The sequence below is a fragment of the Myiozetetes cayanensis genome, unplaced genomic scaffold (genome assembly GCF_022539395.1).
Source record: "Myiozetetes cayanensis isolate MyiCay16 unplaced genomic scaffold, myiCay2020 scf2-11, whole genome shotgun sequence".
Classification (NCBI taxonomy): Eukaryota; Metazoa; Chordata; class Aves; order Passeriformes; family Tyrannidae; genus Myiozetetes; species Myiozetetes cayanensis.
Window position 1 is genome coordinate 24300362 of NW_026087411.1, and position 20653 is coordinate 24321014.

General features: G+C 36.6%; 1 protein-coding gene across 4 annotated transcripts in view; it reads left to right on the forward strand.

Moving 5' to 3' along the window:
• Positions 1 to 20653, forward strand: part of MTA3 (metastasis associated 1 family member 3) — a 134694-nt gene that overhangs the window by 101063 nt on the left and 12978 nt on the right. For 2 of the 4 annotated variants that reach the window (XM_050315242.1, XM_050315244.1), the window contains exons 17-18: positions 4968 to 4999; positions 11867 to 12021. In XM_050315242.1, coding sequence (XP_050171199.1) covers positions 4968 to 4999; positions 11867 to 12021 — 187 coding nt within the window. Of the gene's footprint in view, positions 1 to 4967; positions 5000 to 11866; positions 12022 to 16540; positions 16711 to 20653 lie in introns of those variants that run through there. The other 2 variants (XM_050315243.1, XM_050315241.1) reach the window with 2 other exon arrangements.

Sequence of the window (20653 nt, forward strand, 5' to 3'; positions counted from 1 at the left end):
GTGTCTTTGGTTGTGTAAGGCTTCTGTGCCTAGAGTTGATTCACAAAAAAAAAAAAAGGCACAAAACTAGAGTCACATTCAGGCTTTAATGCACTACTTTGAGTGTGCAGTAGATCATTTCCTTTTTGTTGTATGAAGGAAATGAATGCTTATGAAAAGATTAGAGTGTTGTATCCCTGAATTCACCAGTGCAACATGTGTTTCTGATAACACTGATGACAGCAGGGATTAGAAAGAGCAAGATGTGCGGGATGGCAGATGGAGGAAAGGGCACTTCATGGTGAACTGCCCCACTTCTGCTGTTGAATCAGTGCTTCTTTTTTTAATATACAGGTCATGTGTAGACATGAAACTGCCAGTAACACTGGCTTTTCTAATTGGCAGAATAAATCAGCCTTTAAAACAGCAAACAACAGCACTGTAATTAAGTTAGCAATTAAAACACAATGCAGATAGGCAGAACTTAATTCCTGGAATCACTACTTTCCCCCAGTATTATTTTAGAGAATTACAGTGGCAGAAAGAGAATCCTGTCTGTTGGCTAACAGGATTAGCAGCATATTACCCAATGAATTACATGTTCTGGATTCAAGATCTGGAGTTCATACTCAAAGAGCTTCTGTGTGTGATTACTGTCAAGTAGCTTGATTATTTTTTGTAAGCTGTGATTGCAGAGCAATAGTTCTTAACAATTTTATATAATAATGCAATAGGGGAGGCACCTTCGGAAAGTGTTTAGGCAGTGGAACTGGGAAGTTCCTGTGTCTGGGGAAAATGCTTTGTGATAATTTTGTACACTTTTTCTTTTTTTTCAATTGTATATTGTTTCTCCAGTGTTTAAAATTTTTCTTTTGGCAGAGTAAGGGTCTTCCTCAAACTCATTCTTAATATGATTATAACATATATACATGTATCAATTTATTTTTATTAATGCTTTTGAAGTAAAAATGTAACTTATTCCATTGCTACAAGCTGGTGGGGAAAAAATATTTGTGTTTGGTTACTTAAAACATTCATAACCCTAATGGAGAAGGAATAACGAAGCAGCCTTCTTTCCTCAGCTTATTTCCCGCGGTGGTCCATCCTGGGTGAAAAGAACCTTTAAAGTCTTATGCACCATGATAAACTGAGATGTTACTAGGATTAAACAGCTCTACTATTGCCAGTCTGCCTATATTTTCCATGTGTCAAAATTACATTATCTTCAAGCATACTTATTCTGGAAGGTTTAGAAATAGGACACCTGTTACCCATGAGTATTGTCGATGACCACATTAACATAAAAGAGAAAGAGAGCTATCAGATAATTAAGAAATAAAGAATAACACATGTACAAGTAACATAATGAACAACTGGAAAAGGACTGGAGTGATATTAAGGATGTGGGTTCTGTCCTGGCTTGAAGAACTGCTAAGGAAATAAAAAATAACATATTACTGGGGAATAATGTGTACACTTGAAATAATTCTGTAGCTGACACCATCCTTTAGCAGTGCACTTTTTCTGATTTAGCCTTAAATGGTTTCACAGTGGGAAATTTTATGGTGTCATAGTGCCTGTAAACAGGGAGAAACGCTTGATTGGTCAGAATGGTTGGTAAGGCACGTTTTAATGTGAAGAAGTTTCTTCTATAACTTACTCATTTCTACTTGAGTTCAAATAAATGTGTTGTAGAAAAAACATAGAAGCATCTTACGGAGTTTCAGCCCTTGATGCATCAGTTTCTCCATAATAATACACTTACAAACATTTTGTCAGCACTGAAGTTGCATTTACTATAATTTGCATCACCAAAAGCCCTTCTTAGTTATGATGATATCTGGCCACTTGTGTTTAAAGTGGAGAAATCCACTTCACTGACCATAAGTTCTGTTTGCTGGAGTTGCCTTTCTGCTGAAGTGGTGCAAGTACAGGTTGTTGTTTTGCACAAAATCATTTGCTGCAAGAACTCGTTTATAAAACAGATGTCCACTGGTGCCAGTTTCACTGAAATTCGAACCTGATGATTTCAGTTCCCTAAGGCATTCTGAAACTTGGCAGGTAAAACTGAAAATCCAAAGTTTTGTTTTCTGTTCTGTTGCACACCAAGATATTTGTGGTTTTTAAATAAGCTCTGATGCCCTTAAGCTGCATTGGATTTTGCATTGGGGTGCAGACCTTTTGTACAGGTTTCAAATGCTGCGTGACTGCCTTTTTAAGCAAGGGCTTTCTTTCTTAGCTGCCTTAATTGAAAGTTCTCCACAGAACTGGCTGGTGTGTGTTCATGCATAATGTTTTTCAGAACCCTACCAAATCAGGGTGTAATTATTTTCTGGAAGAAGTCAGTATCTCCTCAATTCTAAAATCTGAATGTTTGTGTATCAGAGTATGCAAGGGTTTAATCTGTGTAACAATGGCAGCTTAATTAGTAGTCTCTACTAGACCCTAGAATCTTTTGACTATGTCTACTTATTAAATAGTTCTTTCCCTGCATTTTTATTTACGGATATACTCAGGTCTTTGATGTTTTGCAACTTAGATGATATTTCAGTATCCAGAGCAAGAAAAATATATGCAGAAAATTGAGAATGATTTTTATTGTATGATATAACACAGAGATATTTACAAATATTACAGATCTTTCTTCATTTCTGGGTTATGTTAATAGGTTATCAATATGGTAACATCCTGAAGTTAACAGCTGCTGGCATTGCATTAATAGTGTCTGTCAGGCTTTCTTCAAAAATACACTGTTTAACAACTTCCAGGTATATTCAGCTGTTCCTCAGTTCATTTTCGGGAGATACTCTCAGTTGTCGGTGGAACTGAGAGGGTGTCTGAGTACTTTGGGACAATCATGGTTAAATGTAGTTTTTTATAGATTTGACATAAAAGGCTATGCCAAAAGTATGGCACCTCTGAGTAAGAGGGAAGGTTTTATTATTAGTGTCTGAATATAAAAAGTGTGGATTTTTGTTTGTTCGCTGTGATCATATTGGGGGTGACTGAAAGGGCTGTGTAATGTATTTGTTCTGTATTTCAAAAGAGAGAAGCAACCTCTCTTTTTTTAACCTGATAATCCTGCCTAAGTTGAGGATTCCTCAGGAAATACACTTGTGCTTTTGGAGATTGATTGGGTTTTTTTTCTGGATATTTAGGCTTATGAATGGAATGAATCTTTGTCTCAAGAGTTTTTCAGGTGGTTATACCTACATGAATGCAGTCTCTGGGTTTTCTCAGGAGCAGTCAGGTCCTGAAATATTGTGTTACCAATATGTCAAAAAATAAGTAAAGTTGTAATAACAAAAATAACTTTACTGTGAAGATAAGAACTGAAGATAAGAAGATTGTAGAGTTCTTCACTCTACTGAGATCTTCTCTTACTTTATAAGAATGCCAAATATATTCAGGTATCAGGAAACAATAGACTGTCACAGTATATTTTTTTTCATACCAGTTTAAAAATTGTCTGGAAATGTATTTTTATATACAAAAAATTTTTGTGTGGAAAAAGAGGAAAAGAACACTGGTGGAGGAATTCACAACTAAAATGTTGCTGGCTTTAGGGAGATATTCACATTATAGCACTTTTATCAATGTAATATTAATTATACATTTTTTTTTTAATTAGCGTTGATTGAGGAGGAAGACTTGTACAAACTTAAATATAAAATAAATATAGGAATTTATGTTGAATATTGGAGTTTCTAAATACTTTGAGATTATTAAAATGGCTTATCTTTGTTTCTATCAGTGATTAAATGATATCTTCAGACTGGTTAAGATGACTCCTCAAAATGAAAGAAAATGTTTGGGAGTGTAATTACCATATTTTTTTCCAGAAAAAGATGTGCAGCTGTTCTTTCTCATATCCTTTTAATCTCTTTAATACTACTTTTAACAATAACAAAAAATCCGTGGAGAATTCTTGGTCTAAGTGATGTCAGTTGGAACCCATCTAAGACTGGCAATTTGAAACCAAGGCGAGAATAACAAACCCATTGTAATTATTGTACATTTATCTCACTTGCAGGACTGAGACTCTGCTGATTCAATTCATGCAGAATTGTGTACATTTTATGCAGAACTGAACGTAGTGTTGATAACTATCTCGTCCTTAAGAACTCTGTCTGCTAGACCCAGATTTTTGAGCAAGTCTGTGAGACTGCTAGTAGCATCATCTTGCATCTTATAGATCAGCAGTGAATTTTCTTGCAGGCTTTTAAACTGTTTATTAGGATGTTTAGTTGCTGAAGTTGCACTGCTTTGAAAAACAACGATGTCTGTAACATAAAACCTGTAACATTTTAAAGCCAAAGAGATATTTCTGTTCTTGGAGAAAGAAAAAAGCAGAAGTAATTTGAGTTAAACAGGGTAAAATCTGTTAGCTATTTGTCTAGTAGTGATTCCTCTGCAATTTCTATAAATATAACCGTGAGTTCAGTTGACTGATTCCAGATTTATCATGTAGGAGACAACAGTTAACATGTTTGGATGTTACATTTCTCAACATACTTGTCAATTTCAAACTGAGCATCCATCTCAGAATTCTCATAAAACTGGTTGTCTAGTTTTATAAAACCTTTTCAAATGGGAACAGTAATGGAATTATGCTGATACTGTCTGTATTTCTTTCTGCAGAGCTAATCCTCCATGTTAGATGATGCCATATGTTAAAAGCAAAATGAAAAAAAACCACTTCTTGAAACATGAATTATGAATTAGTTCCATTTTTATATTTTCTTGCAGAAGAGGACAATTAAGCAAAGGGAATGAGTACAGTTAACAGCATATTATAGTGTGCCATATATATTCAGGACCAGTGATGATTCTCATGCTCATTTCATGAGAAATCTTTCCAGTCTCTTCATTTTTGATGTGTTCATTGTTGTAGCTGAACAGTAGCATCTTAGCCTTCAGGGTGAGCATCAGAAAATAGGGCTTTTATGGATAATGCTCTAATATGCTGTGGTTCTTCTGTTTTCCAGAATCATCCAGCCACACAACAAGAACAATAATGGTAAGTATAGAGGAGATTATAGGTATTGATCTGTCTATAGTTATGGTTTTTCCTTTGAAAATGAAGTGGATATAGTAGTGTCCCAAGACATTGGCATGATTTTTTTAAAGTCCAGTGTCACTGTAGACATAAAATGAGATTTCAAGAGAAATCTTGGGGGAAAAAAAAAAAAAAAGAGGCTGAATACCTTTAGAGGTACAAATGCTGTCAGCTTGAGTAGGTGAAAAATCCAGTTACAATTCTGTGTTATATGTTTAAGTCATTTTTGATCATGTCAAATAACTGTTGATAAAACCTTTGCATTCTGTGTGTATCACATGTGTCAGAGCGCATTTAAAGTTCAAAACAATAAGTGAGTAGTTTCTTGCCTCACATTCCTGGGAGGCCAGTTTCTGACTTTACCTTGAGTTTGATAGTTCAGGTTCCAGATATAGAGTAATATTTAAGCAGACAAACCTTCAGAAATGAGATTAGAAAGTTTTATGTATAAAAATGTTGTGCACTTAGTGTCTATCTTGGCTTTTTATAAGGTGAGAAATGTTATCAGTCGCTTCCTGTTTCAAACTCCTAAATAAAAGTTAGGTAAGGACTGGACAACAATTCACATAAAGAAAATCTTTCTCTGGGAATGACTGATGCCTGTCCTATGGGTGTTTGGGGAGAGGGCTATCTGTTTTTGGAAAAAGACCAGTTTTTGAGGAAAGATTTAAAATTTAAAAATAAACCCCAACAAAACATAATGTGAGCTTGTTCATTTTCATTCCTACAGTTTTTAGGGTGTCCCATCAAGTTTATTTACCTCTTCTGTATGTACAACATTTGTGGGACATGCAAATTCCCACACAGATTACTTGATTCTACAGGGGAGAAAGGGTTAATATAGTTCATTGCCTTTATCATCAATAGTCATTAATAATCCAGTACAAATGGATTATAATTAGGTAAAGACTACAGACCACAAAATTTCAAAATAGTAGAGATGTCTGAAAATAATGATGTTTCTGTAGTTGTTTGTTGTGAATTTGCTTTAAATAGACCCATTTCAAAATAAAATACCTAGTTATTCAAGTATATTCCTCTGCTGTAAAATTTTGGAAGGGATTGAAAAATTTTTCAAATTTTTTTCAATTCTGCATTGGTGCTGGGAAAATAGTAGGACATTAATACTGAAGCTGGTGAAACCTTTATCCTTCATTTGCCTTTACTTTCTTTTTCTATTAATTTTACTCTGAAGATTATCTATCTCTCTTTTCCATTAATGTATTAAAACACTTTCAAAAACTGACCCAAAGGAATGAGGATAAATTTTTTCTCACAGCAAAACATGTCCAAACTTTTAAAGAGATAAGCAAAAGCTTTTTAAATAGCTTGAGTTCTCAAGGAACTGTGCTGTGAACCTCTCCAGACATCTCTGCTGACAACTCAGACCACTCAGACTAATGTTCTGCAGTCAGCATTCAGTAATTGTCCATTGCACTTAAATAAAAGTAAAAATAAAAATAAGTATTCTGTTTAGTGTGAAATGGTTGTAGCATTTCACACTGGCATGTAGCATTTCAGAGCATTCTTTGCAATTAAAGCAAATTCAATTGAATGTGTAAAGGAAAATTTCTTACTGCCCAGTGAGTAGGTAGAAATTATCAATAGAGCTGAAAATGTGCTATTCCTTGTATTAGAAACAGTGTGAGATTATATACTCAATATGGATGTCTCCTGATTTTTTGTTTCAGTTTCTTTTCTGTAAAAATTAAAAAATTGAAAATTTTTTAAGCAACTCTCAGATGAGGGAGAGAGAGGCCATGCTCTATGTTTTACCTATAAAATAAATTTCTTCTTATTCTGTGGATAGTTGCCTAGATTAGTCTTTCATTACTAATTTACTGATTTTCATAAATAATGATTTACTTAAAAATGATTTTTTAAAGACATAATTTATTCAGAGGTTATATAACTTTTATGTAACTTCTATGACATATAGAGGCTATAAACATGGTAGAATTTTAGCCCAGATGCTTTGGCAAGTCAGCTCTCATCTTTTGGGGAGAGCTGTTTCCTTTCGTGTTTTTTGATGTTTTTTTTCCCTTGCATAGAAAAGTAAATCGACTTGAATTTTCAGCATTACAACTATTCTACATATTTTGTGAAAGGTTTCATAGCAAATCCAGAAGTTCCAAACTTATACTTGTGTTGACTTTTTGGTTATTTTCTTGTATATTATTTGTTGTTTGAAAATCTTTTATCTTTAATAGCCTTTGGGTTTTTTAAATGGAATTCTATACCCAAAGTGAATGTGTGTCTGCATGCCACTATCAACAGTTGCAACTTCATGCTGTGTAGAGACTGTGTTTTTTAATTTTTGCATTGTTCTTACATCTCTGTGAGTAACTAAACCAGCCCCAAACCTTGATGCTTATTAAAGCATAATGGTATTGCCTTGCAAATAAGAACGCTTCAGGTGTGGCAAAACAGAATCAATAGCTGATTTGAACTTAAGGTAATTCTAAACTTGATTTAAACTGTATCCTGTATAATTAGGTCAATACAAAACATATTGAACCAATTACTATGGATTATTACCAGTCATCTGGTTTCTTCCAGTGATTTTATTTCTTCATGTAGGGGATCTTCTTTTTCTCTGCTGGATTTGATTTTTTTGTTTAAAGATGCAACAAAAAAATTAAGAATGCTAATTTAAGGCAATGGGATTTTTTTCCTTTTTGAAACAAGGGAAAAACATAAGAAATCATAATCCCATTAAACATTCTTTTAGCCACAGCATAAACGTTCGCTCTTAATTTTTACGCTTTGAATGACTGTTGGTGTTATGTATTTATATCAAAGCTGGATGCCTTTTCAGAGCTGGGTGTCTTTTCAGAATCTTTAGTGGCTCTCAATGAATAAATGCTCAGCCACTTATATACCAGGACAAGTTGAGAAACTTATAGACAGAAACCTCTACTGTGACTTGGGATCTGAGTCCCATTTCTGAATTTGTACAAGATTCCTCTCTTGGCTTACAAATATGCATCTTAATGTCCTTGTGCTTGAAATTCCTCTGGGAGCTAGTGAGGACAGGAGATTCACCCTCCTTAATAAAAATGCTGTCAGATAATGCCACTTTAATATAAGGTGTTTTTGGAGGATCTTTGTAGGTGTCTTTGGAATGATGTTCAAACTTTGCTGGATTTGTAGCTGCCACTACATCACATATCACATGTATAGTGATTGTATACAGCCAATTACGTGGTTGCCCTGACACAGAAAAGCCTTATGCCTAGTGCACCTTGTATTGAAAAACCTGGATTTACAGTTAAGCAGCCAGTTGAATTAGTAACTCTGTGCTGCTGCTTCTGGGAGATTTGGCAGGAAGAGAGACATCATTATGTAGCTTCTTCATGAAAGGATCTATTGCCTTCCTTGAACACTGGAGATGTCTCAGTTGCCCACTGTGAAATAAATCTGTATGCAGATGGGAAATCCATGCCCCTGCCAGGTGAGTTTTGATGTTCAGCATTTGCAAGCAATGGAAAAATATTTTAGCAAGGGACAGGTGGAGCTGTATAGCAGTCTTCACATAAACTCCTCCTTGTTGAAAACCTTGAAAAGATTGCCTTTGGTCTCTGATGATGTGTTCAGTCTACAGCATGGAGACCCTCTATTTGGCAGATGAAACTCTTCCCAGAATTAATCCTGTGCTGACTCAAATATTTGTGTTCTTTTCTGGATGTAATTTTCCCGAATCAGACCTCCCTTTGTCTTGCGAAGTTTTTCTTTCAAATGTGCTCAAAGATAGGTTTTTCCCATTATGTCTTCTGAGCATGGGGCAATTTTGTCCTGAAGGTACAAGAGATCTCAACGAGCATACCCAGATTGAGAAGAAGAAGAACTTGGGAGAAGGGAGTCACCCTGCAGGGAGGAAGATTTGTCCAACATGCAGCTAGCAAACTCTGGGTAAAACTCCTGCTGCTCTGGTGCTGCTGTGTGATGCGCCCCTGATATGGGGACCCTTAATACTAGTGGCTCTGTTGCAAACTCACAGCACAGCTTATTAGTGATGTACGTGATGTTCGCAGTCAAAATCAAAACACCAGCAGCTGATTGCATACAGTGGAGTTATGATGCAATTACTGAAGCTTTCTGCATGCAGGGTTTTGAATGAGTAGGGCTTCTGTGGTAGCACAGGTGATATTCCTGAGGCTTTCATAATCTTTCTAGCGTAACTCTGTTCTAGAGGGAGAAAATTTGAAATCATCATCATCATTATAATAAAAAAAAGCATTTAATGAGTGCTTTGTATGAAAGTTCATTTCGCTCCTGGTGTTGATATTAGTATGACAGTGGGATTGAATGTTCATTTTTATACACACTGATGAATGTATTTTTTTAGAGGAACTAATTAACTGATTGCCTGGTCAAGAACTTCAGTTGTTTTGACTAACTTGAAATTAAAGATAATGTGGTCTCTAACACCAACTGGAGAACAACGATCTTATTTTGCCTTATCCTTACGTGAAATGTAATTAATTTTTTCAAATAGCTTGAAAGGGCCAGGGGAGAAAGGAAATAAAAGAGAAAATTCTAACCAATTTGCTGCAGCAGAAATGAGATTGTATTGTAACTCTTGCGTCATTTTCTCTAATGCTATCCCTTGCCTGGAATGAGAGGTAGGGGCTAATAAAAGCAGAAAAACCAGAAGTTCAGAACTAGTAACAACATCTGTCTCTGCCAGGGCAAAAAGTATTATGAAAAACCATATCCTTTTTCCATTAGGCTTCACTGTTCTTCTTTTACCTTGTACATTTCCTTAATGTTTTTTGACTGCATGTCTTGTCTTTAGTAAAGGAAACAATCAGTGGCATATTAGGAAGGAGCCTGAGAAAAGATAGGAACTTAAACCCATTTCTGACTAGGGAAGCACAACAAACAAAAATACCATTTGAGCCCTTGAATGTTCCTCTGTAATGTTGTCATTAGCAGTTGTCAGATACAAATATTTGGTGGGAAATCTTATGTATGGCAGCATTTTCTATGCATGAATTCTTACTGGTTTTTTTGGGGGGCACTACTCAATTTGTACATTAAGAGATTAGCAGTTAGATACCTTCATGAATTTCCAATTTTATCCCACTTATGTATTTTATCCTGAATTTATTCTAAATAACAGCAGAATTACTTCTAGTAGCATCCCCTTTAGTTCTTCATCCCCACCAAAGTCAATGCAAAAAAAAAAAGTGAAAGCCAAACTGCAGTTTAGCCCCTGAATGAAAAAAAACCACCAGAAAAAAATTAGGTAAATACTTAGAGGGACTACAAAGATAGATTTATAACCCTATGTGCAACAACAACTAAATTCACCATAAACCTTGTTTGTTTCTAAGACAAAGGAAAACAGTTTAGCTCTAAGAAAGATTTATATGTGACTCACTCAAATTCAATGTCTTGTTTCTCCTCTTTTTGTTTGGTTTTATTGCATCACATTAAAGGAATCACAGAGGAGATGGCTCTTGCTGCAGCATAATGAACTTGCAGTACATAATGAACTTGTGGTAGTATAATGAACACTGGAATTTTTCATTGAATACATGAAATTTGTCCTGCTGAAGGGAGCGAATGATGTGGATCGGGCTGTGGTGAAATTTGTGTCATAATGTGAATATAATGCATTGCATATGAGTGTAAGAATTGTTCAGAAGAAATAAGGCCCTTGGTTTTTTTTGGATGTTTTTATGAGATGATTTCAGGGATCAGTTTTGCGTTCTGTTCTACTGGTCTTTGTGGGTTATACCAGCCCCTTCCTTACTCAGTGACTGTGCTAGTGGTCCCCTAATCAGAGAGCTGTCCCATGAATGTGCAGCACTGTGTGCATTGTAGGAATATTGCAAAAATGCTATCAGTAATGTGGAATACTGGTATTATTTCACCAAGAAAATAGCACTTCTTCCTAAGAGAACATGATGTTGAATCTTAGCAAGATAAAGTAAGCAAATTTTCACCTTTGTATAATGTCTTCTTTCATATATCAAAGTTTTAATCAAAGTTAGTTATTCCTGTTGGTAGTCAATTATGTGGTAAAAACAATTCAGATTTCCAAGATTAATATATTTGCCATCCTATATTCATGGTATATTAATCCAAAACATTAGCTCTCCTCAGGTATCAGAAAGCAGATTCTCTTGTTAGATCTGAGTACTTGCTCTTGCTGCACATTTACTCCAGGTAAAGGTTTAATGAAAAATAATGCATTTTTATTGTTATCTGTTATAAAATGCATGCAGATGTACTGCAGTAGCTCTAATAGATAGCAACTAGTGAGTAAACCTAAGAACCATGGCAATGGCATGGTGGTTTAAACCTCTGTTTCCCTGCTTCTGTTTAGGTCAGCAGCAGGTCCAAAGCACTTGTCTGTCTTAGTGACTTCTATTTAAAAAGAAAGGCAGAGTAAGGATCTGTGAAGTGAGAAGTATGGATTTTTTGAAATTAGTTCAATGCCATACTTGGATGAAAATGTTGGTCTTGTATCTCATTGCTTGGGATGCTAGTTTTTTTGTTCTGAAAATATTAATTCTCTCCTAAAATCAACAGGTTTCTGTTTCTGAACTGCTCAGTTCATAGCACTGATTCACATCTCAATATCTCTTTGTATAAAAATAGCATTAGAGTTAGTTAATTTAATTTTTAAAGACCTTTAAGACCTGTGGATAAAACATGTCGATGGGCACAGGTTGCTTGTTATCTGACCCCAAGGCGCTGGTTGGGGAAGATGAGCTCATTTTTGAGATGTGTGTAGGCTACCCTATACTACAGAGTTAGTTAATAGAATTATGCGTATTCTCAAGCAAATACCTTTCCCTTTTGTTGTGATTTCAGCATGCTGCTCCCCACATCCATATGACCAATGGTAAGGCCTTGCAAGCCAGTGCAAGTACCATCAAGACAAGCACCATTCCAGTGATCAAGAGACAGAGGCAAAATTGGCTTGATGCTTCAGAAGATGGTTTCTTTATAGCCACAGAAGAGACCAGGTAAGAAAAATGAAATCTTAGTGGGGAATGAGGCTTCACAGCATATGTGTTACTGATCCACTGTTTGAATAACAGTTTTTGACATTATTATTTGAGGTTGTGTTACAACAAAGAGCAGTGTTATATCAAAGCTTATGCCAAATTTTGCATCTTCTATTTACTAATATTATCAGTATTTCATTAAGAAGACTTAGAGATAATTCTCTGTGGCAAAGATCAAAACTTTTTAATTATCATTCATTGTAGTTCGTATACAGTGAAACACCTCTGATCGTTCAGTAAAATGTAAATGCATCCACAGTGTAGGTTATTCTCTAAAATTTTCAGAACTTGAAAAATAGCATACAGTGGAGAAATATACAGCCAATAGCATCTTTTCCAGGCTAGAAATTGATTTCCTTTAAAAACAACTAAGATGATAATCTTCTTCAGCTTTTCATTTACAGATTAATTGGTAAAATTTAATGAGCTTTTGCTTTTCCCAGTAGAGCTTGATATCACGGAAGAATCACTAGTTTTCTGGAGGTTCCTCTTTATTTTTCTTTCCCTGTTAAGATCTGACCATTCCCAATTTAATTCAGACTAGACAAGAAGTTGTAGTCTGTATTTGTAAGCTGTGCTTGCTGGGCCTGTTATTTAAAAACCTTTAATATCTTGCTTAAGCAAGGGGATTATTAGAGTGAGTAACATCAGACTGCTTCTCACTTCTGTGATTATTTCACAAGCCCAGAAAAGCTGGTAGTTGAAGAAAAATGTAAATAAAAAAAAGAGGGAAGAGAAAGAACGTGTGCAGACATAGAGCTAACAAAGGAAAATGTGCACAATCAGTCCCATTAATGATAGATTGATCTAGGAAAGTTAACATACTAGCACATGACGATTTGATGGTTATTTCAAGATCAATATGACACTTCATTTTGCTTTACTATGAGGAATGCAACAATTCAGAGAGAGTGGTAGCAGGCTGATGAACTCTTAGGCTTCTAATTCTAGCCCAGATTGATGGCATTCACTATTTTGAGAGTTGTTTGATTCAAAGAGCTTAGTAATATCAGACTAATCCCTAGTGATTGTATCCTGAGACTGGTTACCTTTTGAAGTTATAGAATTTTCAATTTAATTTTTTCCCAATGATTATAGAGAAGTGTCTGTCAAAGGGTGAGATGAGTCTTACACTGACAGTGACTTCCCAGTGATCTTGGAGGTAGCCCAAACAACTTACCTAGACTAGATGTTTAAATTCAAGGTGGTCAAGGCATGGTGAGATGAGGCCTGCCATTGCAAATCACTCATCTGTGATAGCTCTGCTTGCTCTCATCCCAGGATATCCCCCTCCCCACTCCCATGGCTGCAGATACCATACCCAGGCCAGGGAGCAAGGCAGAACTAGCACTGTCTGTCCCTCCACACCTCTGGGTGTGTGTAAACAAGGGACTTGTCCTCATAGCTCTGCATCTGTGGCTCTTCTCCAAATCATGAAAAGTGTAAGGAGTAACAGTTGAAATCTCCTGGTATGGGAAACATAGGACAGTTAGACCTCACTGATACTCCTCAAACAAGGAGGTGCCTGAGCTTGCGCTGCTGCATCACTCTGGCAGGTGCTGGAGCAACACAGCAGGGAATGCTCAGGGACTGGTGTGGATTGAGCCCTCCCAGTACCGCTGCTTCTGGTCTGACAGGAGATGACCCCATGGTTTGATGCCAGTATATATGCACCCACCTTCCTGCTATGAAAACAACACACCAAGAAGTGTTAGTGCCTCTCTCACATAAATCTTCAACACTGTAACTAATGGGAGACAGCATCTTTTCATTCTGTGAACTCAGTTTAACATGAGCTCTGTTCCTTCTCTCTCACAGGGCTTTTCCAATTTTATATTTCTTTTTTGTCTTTTCTTGTCCCCATCCCGTCCCCCTTGATTCCTTCCCTACCTGAGGTGTGTTTTCTTCTTTCTAAGTTTTTCCTTTGATTCCTTTCACCTTTACTTCAAGATTATTTAAAAGAGAAAATGAGGCTTGTTCTTGTCTGGGCTCACAATTGTCTCCAGCCTTTAAAGCTCCAAGTGGAAAGCACTGCCTGGTTCAGCTGCTAGGAATGCACTAATGTCCAAGGTGACAATTGAATGCTCTGCTCTATGGGGGAAGGTGGAGGAATACACTAGTCCCTGACAGCCAACCTGTCCTGTAATAGATCACGTAGCTCAGCACCTCCATGATGAGTTGAATGCAATATAATTGCAGTGGGAAGAGATATCTAGAGTGGAGATGTTTGAAAAAGCAGCACACAATTTGCCCTGTCCTGACAGAGAATGAAAAAAAAAAAAAAATCAGTTGCCAGGTTGCATCCATTAGGTTCTGAACATGTTCTAAACACTCAGGTCAAACATAATCACCCCATTTAAGGTAACAACTCATTCTTTAGGACACTTGTTTCATGTCCAGTCTGTTTTATCATGTAAAATTGTTCATTAAAAATACATATAAGAGAGACACTAATTACAGGAAAAGGAAAAATATTTTTTAGTATATTTGAAGCCTGCAAAAAGGGAAATATTTTTCAGTGTAATTTTTAGTTTGCAACAGACTGTTGATATTATCTGAGGAGAAAAAAGAATAATATTATTGCTCCTAAACTAAATGAGGTACCAGTCTATTTCCAGTTAATCAAACCAAAGATGCACACAACATTCTAAACACTATTATTCATCAATAGGTTAAATAAATATATGTATTTATGACTAAAGCTCCATTTTAGAAGATATTTTTAAAGAAATTTTCACCCTTTTCCTCCTTGACTTTAAGCAGCAATCTTATTTCTATAAAGTTAACTCTTGTGTATCTAATTGCTCACAGATTTGAGATATTTGTAGCAATGGATGAATAGGGAGCTAAATATTCAGAGCAGTGAAAATAGTTATGGAAATTATGTATCATTTAAACTTTCCAAGGTAACCCTTGGAGTTATCCTACAATTTTAGGGCACTCCCCTTCACTTTGCACTCAGGCCACAGTTCAACAGTGCCTGCAGGTGTACTTAAAATTTAGTGTAAGCATGTGTATCACTGAAATACAAAGACTGGAGTCTACATCTGAAGTTCAACATATTTTTAGGTGCTAATCTGGCCTTCAGAGTAGAATAGGAATTTATTTTATATACGTTGTAATGTGCATCCTCATACATTTCAGCTTTTTTTTTTTTTCAAGTTTTAGCTGTTTGATTGCAGTTTCCTCTCCTGTTGTTTATCAGTATCTTCACATCTGGGGAAAAATGACAGCATAATTCTCATTTGTATTTCCTTCTTTCTCAGCCCAGATGCCTCTGCAAAGCCAGGCACTGGGCACATTAGCACAGTGCCAAGCCCCAGTTATTACAGTCCAGGGCTAGTCTGGGGAATAGATGGAGTTTTTCCCTCTGCCTACATATTAGTGGCATGAAGGAATAATCCTTATGAATTTTTCCATATGTATGTGCTGATCCCCTTCCTGAATACCTATCAGCATGCTAGTGAATGTTGCCAATAAATATAAAGGTGCCCAGTTTTCTTTTTTCATTTCTAGTGACAAGCTGCGCTCTCCATTCAAAAAACTTCCTGGCGCCTTTGTGCATCCAGCTCACATGGGATTTCCACCCCTCTGTTCAGTCACAGGCTCACAGCAGGGATTAATCTAGGCAGAAGACCAAATGACAGTTCTAGAACACTTACCTTTTGACATTACATCATAATTTTTTGTGTTGACTTTTGCTGGATTTAACATTTTTGTGTTTTTTGTTTCTTTGTACTCTTTTTGAATGAAAAAGGAGTTCTCATTTCCTATTGTGAAATAACTTGCTCGAGATTTTAATCTAAAGTGTAAATCTGTTTACACAATTAATTGAAAAATCAGTCTTTAAAGAGCCTCGTGTTTATCACTGCTCACCAAGACAATCTCCTTATTTCTTCTTAGTATACTTAGTGCTAGGAGAATCCTAGCACTAAGTTCATGTTCTAGGATTAACCAAAAGTCTCATAACTATAAAAGAATTTTATTCAGAACATTCTACTAAATCACCTTTGCTATAAGGAAGCATTTTGGGTGACTAGCTGTGATGTGGATTCTATCGTAGGCCTGGTTAGAGGTTAATGCAGCAAATTACCATATTCTGCGGAGTTAAATCCTTTATGCAGAATCACTGTTCTGGGAGCTAAATAATAATTGAAAAAAACCTAACAGTTCATATTATGGTCTTCAGAAGTTTAATAAAAATGTAATATATTGGCTTAATATCGCTTGAATTATAAAAAACATAACCATAATCTAGGAGTAAAATTAATAAGATAACTGTTGAACTGTTGGCTGTCAAGGTGAATGTATCTGTTGATTAAAACTTTTCCTACCAATTCTAGGCATGCAGTGTGCATACAGTCCCTACACGCATGCTCTGTCCGTAGCAGAGCGCATGTGCATGCTAATGATTGTACTTGTGTAGGGGAAGCTGAAACACTGGTTGGTAAATGAGTTATTTTTTTTTTTATTTCAGCATTTTCATTATAAGAAATGTGTGGAAATGTTTGGCTGAATGCGTTACAGCAGCAGATTCTATATGCTTTCCCTTCATGGGCCAAAAAGCATATTTGCATATAGATCTGCCGTTGAATGACTCGATGCTTGTTTCCTTTCAGTGCTGAAGCAGTTAGAAACCTTCTCACGGTAAGTGCAACTCCATTGGGAATGAGTTAACTGCAACTGCTAAAATTAGAACATGATCTTTAGCTGTTACCAGCAGACATGGCTTCCTTTTTTGCTGATAAAATGGTTTGAGAGGCATCCCTGCGGCAGCATTATGTAGGCAACTTTCATATTCCTCACTTCATGTTCTGTCTCCTAAAGGAAAAGCTTCCCTTGATTTGTTGAGAAACTACATAAGGATATCACAATTGCTGTGACAATTACCAGAAACCACTCATTTTTATTTATGCATGTCTCATAGCACACACAAAAAAGCTTAAAAACCAAAGTTGCATGTTCAGAAAGAAGAGAATGTGAGGCTGATGACCAGCTTCTGCAAAATGTTGTCTTGTCGTGCTGTCAGTGATCTGGTTCTCTCAGAAGTGGGGGAGAGCTGTGCTAGTGCTCACAGCCCTTCATGCTCCTGCTCATGCTGCTATCACTCTCTGCAGTGTAGCCTTATCAGTGCAGACCCTAACCTGTACCTTACAAACAAACTGAAAATGACTTTCGTGAACCCCAAACAAAATTAAGAGTTGTGAATGATCTGCCCCTTCTCCCTCCCACCAGTGTGTTTTAATCAGTGCTTAAACAAGGTTGTGCACAGTGTTTGAGTTACCACTTGTAGCACGTGTCTTGGAGAAAAGGGAAAACTGGAGGAGTAAGGCTTCAGTGCCTGGGGTCTGATACACAGTGCAGGGGTGCAGATCTATAACCAAGTCAGTGCTATCTGCTTTTCTTCTTCCTCTTCACATGTGCAATTTCTATCCCAGAAATGTGTATGGGTATGTTCACTCTTTCTTTTCCAGTTGTCCCCAGCTGTGGAAAAAGTTGTGCATCAAAACCAGTATTTTTGAGATACACACAGGGCTGACCTCTGCTTTTCATGAAGATGAGGCACTTTGATTTGAATTGGGATCCTGGTTTTTAACTACACCATACTTGGATCCAGGGCATAGTGCATTTTCATTTTCTGCCTGCATGGCACTGTGGCCATTAGACCCCAGTCCTGTAACTGCCTGCAAGAAGATGCCTGGCTGCACTTGTGGAGCATCAGCTGCAAGCCTGAGAATGTAATGCACCAGTTCTCTAAAAAAAAAAAAAAATCAGCCTTCAAGGATATAATTTTCTGGTTCCTTTACTTCTGTTGTATTATAGGGTTGTCATACATCTTGAAAAGCAGGGATTACGGAACTTATCCCTTAGAATTTTGTCTAATCCCTGCTGATAGGATTGCAAATATCTTATTGATTGGCCACAGCTGAGCACAGGTGAACTGACAACTATCTCCAGTCACTGTGACAATACTGCATATGGGGAATTTGAGGAGGAACTGTCCTTGCTACAGTTTAGGAGCTGTCCTACTTGGCTAGCTCCTGTTCAAAGTTGTTATATACTCATATGAAAGAATAATAGTTTCTGGGAACTATTATTTTGATCTTATTTAGTGTGGACTATTCATGAATGCTGCACACTGTTCACAGCTTACAAATTATACTTTTCTGAGACCTACTGAGGTACTGTGATACAGAATCACAAGCAGAAGTGTAGAAACTAGATCATAATCTTTTGCCATTTCTCATTGAGCAATTTTGATGGGTGTTACAGAAATTTTCTTTCAGTATTTACCTACATGAGTTTTTCCTCTTGGGCCTTTTATAGTGCCTACTAAATCAAAGTAACACTGCTGTGATAATGCGAATGTTTGTTTTTAAAAGCAGGATCATTCCATGGAACTAAAATCGACTCATTTGAAGAATGTGAATATTTTTTTAACTTACGGAATCATAGCTATTTACAGGGAAAATGTACATAAAAATATCTCAGAGTTCATTGTAAGATGTGCCATTAGACAGAACTGGTAGGTTTGAAAAGCATATAGTGTTATGAGTTTTGCTTTATCTGTCTTCAGAACAAATTAAATACAGTCATTCTGGTTTGGAGCTATGTATTAATCTTCTCACAGTTTAATATGGAGTTTCAGTTACATTGTAGTAATCTACTTGTCCAATTTAAAGCTACGAGGTAGAGGAGGGATGTTGCCATGTTTGGAGTGCTTGCCTATGACTTAGGAAAACATGATTCCGTTCTCTGCTCCCTCACGGACTTCCCAGGAGACCTCAAGCAGGTCTTTTAAGTCTCTAAATCCAAGCATTTATATACCGAGCTCCTCATCAAAATTAAGAAGGTGCCTCAGTACCTTGAAGATCTGGAGGCAATTACCAGTGTACCTTCAGTTCTTTGCCTGAAGAATCAGATGAAGTGTTCTTCACTCTTTCACAGGGCTGTTGTATGCGGAGCAGGTCAGAAGCCTAATAGGGGATCTTTTTTCAGAGAAAACTCTTTGTTTTTATTGGTAATAAAGTCTTACTGAAATGCCACCCAGAATAGTCCAGAAACTATTGACTAAAACTGGATGATTTGTTAGCTTCAGAGCTGTCTCTGCTGATTAGCAGGTGAAAATTAATTAGCTAGCAGCTTCGGTGATGACTGCAGGGAGGCTGAGGCTGGGAACAGATGGTTGTAAATGACCTAGTTACTTCTGCCTGAAAAGTCACACTGTTGGCTCTTGTAAAATGATCTTGTCTGATCCTACCCTGTTGTGAGCAGAAATTCAAATATGCTGCCTCTCTAGGGTGGCTTAGATACCAAAGTATACTTTGCAATTGCATGTGAGGTAGGACCTTGAATGTGGTTAATTCACATGATTCAGCTAAAAAGCAATGGCACATTTAGAGGTGTTACTCAACCACTTGCAGTCTTCTCCACTGCCTTTGACAAAAGTCCTTTCACATTCAGATAGTAGCTGACAGAAGATTTTATGTTTGGGAAAGGAAATACAGTTTCTGAAATGAGCCAAATTTTATTGTCTTGGGATACTTATGAGGGGGAAAAATCCCAAATGAAATACAGGGTTGATAATAAGCGCGTTAAGAATTTTCTGAAACACAGATGTTAGCAGAGAAGCTCCTGTATAAGCACTTGACTTTTCCATAAGCCTTGTTTGCTTTGTTAGACCTTCCAGACCCAATTCAACAAAGCTCTTAAATCCATTCCTGACTCCCACTGAGCAACATCCATAAGCTTGAGTATGTCACATAGTCCATGATACACCTTTTATTTCAGGTGTTAAATTGGGATGCCATGCAATTTTTTAACCCATTTTTCTTTTTTTTTTTTTTTTTTTTTGTTCTTGACAAATTTTGAGTTTCCTGTGGTATGGTTGGCCATTTTGAAAGGTTTTCCTCCAGAAGCTCTCTTTTGTGTTTGCACAGAGGATTTGATGTAGCTGAACCCAATCCTCTTTACTGGATGTTTTAACTGAAAGTCTTGGGGCTTAGCTTTTTGTTGGCTTGCCGCTTAGCTTTTTCCTAAATCCACATCCCCAGTGGGAATGTGTCATCTTGTAATATTTGACCGTCTTCTATTGTGGGCATTAAAACCAATTTGGTTTTGAACAAGAAAAAATTTTTCTATAAGGAATCATCTTTGTATGGGAAGCCAATTTCTCTTTCAAATCCTTGGGAAAAATACAAAATAACAATAAAAAATGCAAAATTGACAGAACAACATAACCATCTGCATTTTTACGTATCAAAGAAAAGATAAAGCCAAGATTAATTATACATTTGTTATCTATAGCAAGGCTAGAGTAACACTAGTTTAGGGCTAAAATTAGTCTGTTCTTACCATTCCTATGCCTATAACCACAGAGGTTTATCAATCACATTAGATCTTAGCTATTGAGGATTGTAATCCTCAAAGACTGCACAATATCAGTCTTTAGAGATATTTTTCACTCTTTACAACTTCTGTGCCTTGTGAGCAATACTAGTAGAAACTGAACACAATGTTAAGAGTTATTTCATCTAAAGGCAGAGAAATATACAGGAATAATGTGCATATAGGCAGAGAAACAAGGTGA